This window comes from Felis catus, chromosome A1 (assembly GCF_018350175.1).
Source record: "Felis catus isolate Fca126 chromosome A1, F.catus_Fca126_mat1.0, whole genome shotgun sequence".
NCBI lineage: Eukaryota > Metazoa > Chordata > Mammalia > Carnivora > Felidae > Felis > Felis catus.
This window is the reverse complement of record NC_058368.1, coordinates 187913377-187919376: the sequence shown is the minus strand read 5'-3', so window position 1 is coordinate 187919376 and position 6000 is coordinate 187913377. Positions and strand designations below refer to the sequence as shown.

At 39.1% G+C, this 6000-nt stretch overlaps 1 protein-coding gene across 4 annotated transcripts in view; it reads left to right on the top strand.

Annotated features, from left to right (window-relative positions):
- The first annotated feature begins 369 nt into the window (after positions 1–369).
- Positions 370–6000, top strand: part of TTC1 (tetratricopeptide repeat domain 1) — a 47247-nt gene continuing 41616 nt past the window's right edge. Inside the window, exons 1-2 of one of the 4 annotated variants that reach the window (XM_006927944.5) lie at positions 370–504; positions 1912–2276. In XM_006927944.5, coding sequence (XP_006928006.1) covers positions 1944–2276 — 333 coding nt within the window. In that variant the 5' untranslated portion in view covers positions 370–504; positions 1912–1943. Of the gene's footprint in view, positions 531–553; positions 704–1911; positions 2277–6000 lie in introns of those variants that run through there. The other 3 variants (XM_045036145.1, XM_003981316.6, XM_045036141.1) reach the window with 3 other exon arrangements.

Genomic DNA, 6000 nt, shown 5'->3' with positions numbered 1-6000 from the left:
CTCAGAGCTCCTTCTGCATTCAAGCCGTTGCGCGATCACATGACACAGCCTCTGGAAAACACTGTATATTCATGAAAGAAGTGTGGGAAAGGCAAATTTAGTGTCATTATGAAAACTGTTTTGATCTAGCAATGGACCCCTTGAAAGGTACACTTTGAGAATCATTGGAGAGAAAATTTTATTTTGGACAGGGTTCATGCTTCAGGATTCCTTTATACATTGTTAGCATAAGAGGTCAGAGTGACGGAGTAAATGGAACAGCTTGGAGACAACCTTTTTGCCGCAGGTGCTGAGTAATGTGGACTCTCGCCGTAACCCAAGATGGTAACTTCCGCCTGCATTTCAGTCCGTACAATGGCGTCACACACCGCGACAGCGACGTGCTTTCTCCCTGAGGGTGCCACTACATTTCCCAGGATGCTTTGCCAACAGTGATGCCATTGGTTGGCGCCGACGGAAGTGCACTTGGCTGAACGGAAATAGAAGATTTTAGAGGCTGGGAAGGTGAGGACAAGAGGAGCTGGGGAGCTGTGAGTGCCACCTGGGGCTGTCCGCTTAAGGCGTTGGGGGACTCAGAGAACAAACTGTTGGGAAGCGTAGGGTGGCCTCTTCTTAACCCCGGGGACTCAAACTCCTGCATTCTTCTACTAGACCTGGAACCAGGGGAAACAAAACTGTGTGTGGAGGCTGTCTTAGTATTAAGGTCTTGTTTTTTGAAGTTTTCTTGGGACGAGCTGGGACGAATTCGGGCTCTTGTCGCGACACAAGGGGCGTTGGCGTGATTTTGCTGTGACCAGAGGGGTGAGGGGTGGAGCTGCTGACGGTCTGACTCAGCTTCTACAGCAGTGGTTCTCAATCGGCTGTACCTTAGAATCACCTGGGATGCCTTTTTTAAAAATACGAGTATCCTGGGCCTACGCCAGACTCCAAAATCAGAATCTGTGGAGGATAAGATCTGGGTAGCAGTACTTGCTAAAGCGTCCCAAGTATTATTGTGTTTAGCCAAGGTTGAGAACCACTCTTTCGTGCCTGAGTCCTGATTAGGACCAGCTGCGCCACGATTTCCTTTACACTATAACCTGCGTGGGCTCTACAGCGCGCACTTGGGTGAATTTAACAATCGCTGTTTTGGCACTGATTGCATTTTAAGCACCGTCAGATACTTATTCTTGAGCTTCGTATCGTGGTGCTGGAAAGGCCCGTATTTTTATTTTATTTTATTTTATTTTTTTATTTATTATTATTATTATTATTTTTTTTTTTTTTACGACCTGGCTATTCGTTCTCAATAAAGGTTAGGGGCGTTTCATTTTTCTTACTTTTGTTTTAGCTTATGCCCATTTTTTATAACCCTGACAAAATTTGAGCAGTGGAAAAAGGAAGAGTCACATTAAAATCGTTCTCTTTTGTTGCTTATATGAAGTTCTGAAAGGGGTGTCAGTTAAAATTATGTTTGGCATTATTTATGGGCTTATAACCAAATTTTTCTTTATAATAATTTCAATGAAAGGAAGTTAAGGTGTGTTTTGGGGTTTGGATGTATAAATTTGTTTAGGTGTAATAGGTAGGATCTTTTTTTTAATACAGGTTTCCCCTGCTGTCTCAAAAGTTGAGCGTTTATCAAACCTTTCCTGAGCCAAAATAGTTTAAAATAAAGATTATCCACACACCCACCACCCCCTGCTTTCCAAAAGGTCGAGTTATACCAGTTTGCTTTTACAAAGACCTGCATTAACATTTACATGTTTTCACTAAAAGAAATCTGAAGGGGATTTTCACTTTACGAAAAGAGCTATTGCCATGCTAATGTACCATGCTAATGCTAAAAGCGAAGTGGCATAAGGCATACTTTTGGAAAGTGGTGGATACCTGTATAAGCACCATTACCTAACATATTTTCTCTTTTCCCAGAACTTCAGCTTCACCTTCCTCACTGATCCAGCATGGGGGAGAAGTCAGAAAACTGTAGGGTTCCAGAGGATCTTTTCAATGGTTTGAAAGTTACAGATCCCCAGGAAGCAGAGTGTGCTAGCCCTCCAGTTTCTAATACCAAAGATCACCATTTCCAGAGCAAGTTGCTCAAGGATGTTGAAGCCCATCCCCAGGAGGACCAGGGAGAAGAGGAGTGTTTTCATGACCCTAGCACCTCATTTGAAAAGGAGGAGCCAGGAGTGGACAGGGTTGAGAACAAACCTGATGATAATGTGAATTCCTCTGAACTAGATGAAGAATACCTAATAGAACTGGAAAAAAACATGCCAGATGAAGAGAAACAGGTAAATATTTATTGTGCACTATCTGCCACGATAAACTGCTTTTTAAAATGAATAAATGTGTTTGATACTCTATCACAGATTGGGTCATCTGTGCTGAAAGAGTTACTTGCCCATCTGTGTCCTTATTGCTTTAGTAGTGACGGAGCTGAGATAAATCAGTAGCACGGAGTGTGTCTGCTTAACAGATTTCCTTTTTTTTTTTCCTTTTTTTTTTTTTTTTGGTCAACTGAGTTCTTCTGTTTGCCTCATATAATTTTATAACATCTGTATCTACCTTTTAGCTTTGTTTTTTTTTTTTTTTAATGGCCTTATTGGTGGTTGGCTGCTGAAATTCCTGTAAGGGATGTTTTTTGGTTAGACTTTAGAATTATGGTATGCTGCTTATTTGTATTAATCCCTTGAAAGCAAAAAAAAAAAAAAAAAAAAAAAAAAAAAAAATGACTGCCTGAATATTCTGGTGGTGGTTTGGTTGCAGAGGGCAGTGACTCGGCCCTGTATTGTTTGCATAACATTCTTGAGAAATAGACTTGTATATGATAGTAGTTATCATTTGTTAAGCACCTATAATTTGCCATCCACTAAACTTAGAAAGTTGTGTTTTCATGTGATCTTTACAACACACCTATGAAACATATACTGTTAGCATTTCCCATAAGAGAACAGAACTTAGTAACTTGCCCAAGATCACACATGTAATAAATGGCAGAACTGATTCTCAAAGCCAGGTCTGATTCCAAAGTATAATGTAGCATTTAATAACAAAAACAGCTGTCTTTCTACAAAGCAAATACACTAATACAATGTACATTTTCCTGCTTCTTTGCCCCTGGGCCACATCCTTAACTGGGCAAGCCTTCACTTTTGGGGACTGAAGTCTTGGTATCCTCCACATATCCTTCTCATCTCCTAATCGAGGTCATCTGAAGAGTTACCATAATATCTGAGTTCCTTGTCTGCAAGGAACTTGAATGAGATTTGTAGCTTAGGCTTCTGAACAACTCACTCACTGAACAGGTTATGATACGTTGGTAATGGGCAGGGATTCTGAATGTGCACTGTAACGGTGGGAATTGGGAAGTAATGTGACATGGAGCATCTTGTCTCTCCTTGGGCATTTTTCATTATTAAGTCTATTGGTTTTATTTTATTTTTTATTTTTTTGAGAGAGAGCATGTGCACACCCATGCAAGTGGGGAAAAGGGCAGAGAGAATCTTAAGCAGGCTCCATGCTGTCAGAGCCTCATATGGGGTTCCATCCCACAACCGTGAGATTGTGACCTGAGCCAAAATCAAGAGTCAGACGCTTAACCGCCTGAGCCACCCACACACCCCAAGTCTATTAGTTTTAACATGCATGTGTTAGCTTTTGTGCTAGTGTGATAGGATAAAATAACAATGGCTTAGAAGAGAAGGACAAAGGGCAAAATGAACCAATTTCATAAACTACCTCAGCAGAAATGGCTCAGAAAATTAAATCACATACTGTTCAATAATTAGGGAAATGATTTTCCAGAAAGTGTTTGATTCATATCACAGGTGCAGGCTTTTTAGAAGCATTGATTAAATGTCTATGTTAAAATGTTAGCAATGCCTTTCTGGTACCTTAATGTGTTTTACCCTGATGGTGAATTTTCTACGGTGCCAATGGTTTGACAGTTGTGTGATTTGACTCGAGATGTTACATACTCTGCCTCCCATTCCCAATTTAGTAAAACTTTGTGTCTCCTGGCCAGGAATCACATTTTAAGTTCTATAAATATTTAAAACAATTACTTTTATTGCCTCTAAGTTGAATATTCTAAATGGTACAATGAGTTTTAAACTTTTTTCTTCCTTTTAAAAGTTAAGATATAACTTACATATAGTGAAACTGTTTACATTCTGTGTACAGTTCAGTGAGTCTTGACAACTGTATGCACCTGTGTAACTCACACCCTTATTAGGATCCAGAACATAACCATCATTCCAGAAACTCCCATTGTGTGCATCACCACTCATTCTGTCCCTGCACCCCCACCAACCCAGGGACCCACTGCTCTGATTCCTATTCCATAGGTTGGTTTTTTCCTACTCTAGACTTTTGTGTAAATATAATCGCTTTTCAGATATAAACATTTTGTATTTTATATTTGTGTATCGACTTGTATGTTTTTGTAGCTTAATTTGAAAATTTGTAACAATATCTCTTAGAAACAACATGCTGTGGTGATAGCCATTGTTATTTTATAGAAATGTAAGCCATTAATTCCACTAAAGAAACAACCTCCAAGAGTGCAGACTACCTTTACCTAATTGTGGTACTACTCTCTTGGGTATTTTTCTGGTGTTTTGATAAATATCTTTATGAAATTATTAGGAAACCAGCAAAACAGATGAAGAAATCTCTCTTCACTGCACACATGGTTTGCTTTTATAGGTCACTAGGAACAGGATACCTTTAAACTTGATTCTTTTAAAATAGAGTTGAGATAATTCAACGACAACAAAATAAACACAAATTGCCAAAAAGTGTGAACAGATTTTTAGCCTCACTAATAGTGTTTAAGTGCAGATTAAAACATTACGTCTCGATTTATCTGATGTCAGCAATGAGAGGACATAAAGAGTGCTTGTGCTAATTTTGGGAGTTTAAAGTGCTATGTCATTTCTGTGGGATATAGGTATCACATTTTTAATATGAATATTTCTTTAGACTAAGGCTATCAATAGAACCTTTTGCAATGATGGGAATGTTCTATGTATACTCTGTTCAGTATGGTAGCTACTGGCCATGATCAACCACATTTTAATAGTCATCAGCTGTGGAGCATTTGAAATGTGGCTAGTAGAGATGAGGAACTGAATTTTACAACTTTTAGTCATTTATTTTAAGGAAGTTATTAGAGATGTGTACAGATGTATACATAAAGATGTGTCACAACATCATTCATAATTTTGAACATTAGAAATGTTCAACAGAGGGTATTACTTTAAACAGTTTTGCCATTTTTATGCAGTAGCATGTAATGCAGTCATTAGAAAGATAAATCTTAATATTGATGTGGAAAAAATACCTGTTAATTGAATTAAGCAGGTGTGATAATATGGCTTATAATAACAATTATGTACTTGGGTTTGTCCCAGTTCCTAGCAGAGTTCCTAAACCCTTGGAATTTCCTAATAAGAAATAAGGGTGTGTTTTGTTATTTATAACCAGCCCCTTTCAACCACACACATAGGAGCTTTCCAAAAATCACCTCAAGAATGAGGTCTGGTTGTCAGAGTTTGGAGCTTTCAGCCCTACCTCTGGGGAGGGGACAGAGGCTGGAGGTTGAGTTAATCACTAGTGACCAATGATTTGACCAGTGGTGCTTATGTACTGAAACCTACATTAAAACCCCAGGGGCGCCTGGGTGGCTCAGTTAAGCGCTCAGGTCATGATCTCACAGGTTGTGAGTTCGAGCCCTGCGTCAGGCTCTGTGCTGACATTGTGAAGCCTGGAGCCCACTTCGAGTTCTGTGTCTCCCTCTCTCTCTGCCCTCTGTCATCCTCTCTCTCTGTCTCTCAAAGTAAATATTTTTTAAAAATTAAAAAATCCATTTTAGTACTATGAGTGTGCAGATAGAATTGAAGTCTGCCTTAAATCTTCAGGAAAAGACCATCTAATTCTAAAAGTAGCATACAGTATCAGTCATAGTAACAGCCATGTGCTAAACTAAATAAAATACCCTAATATTGTGCACTT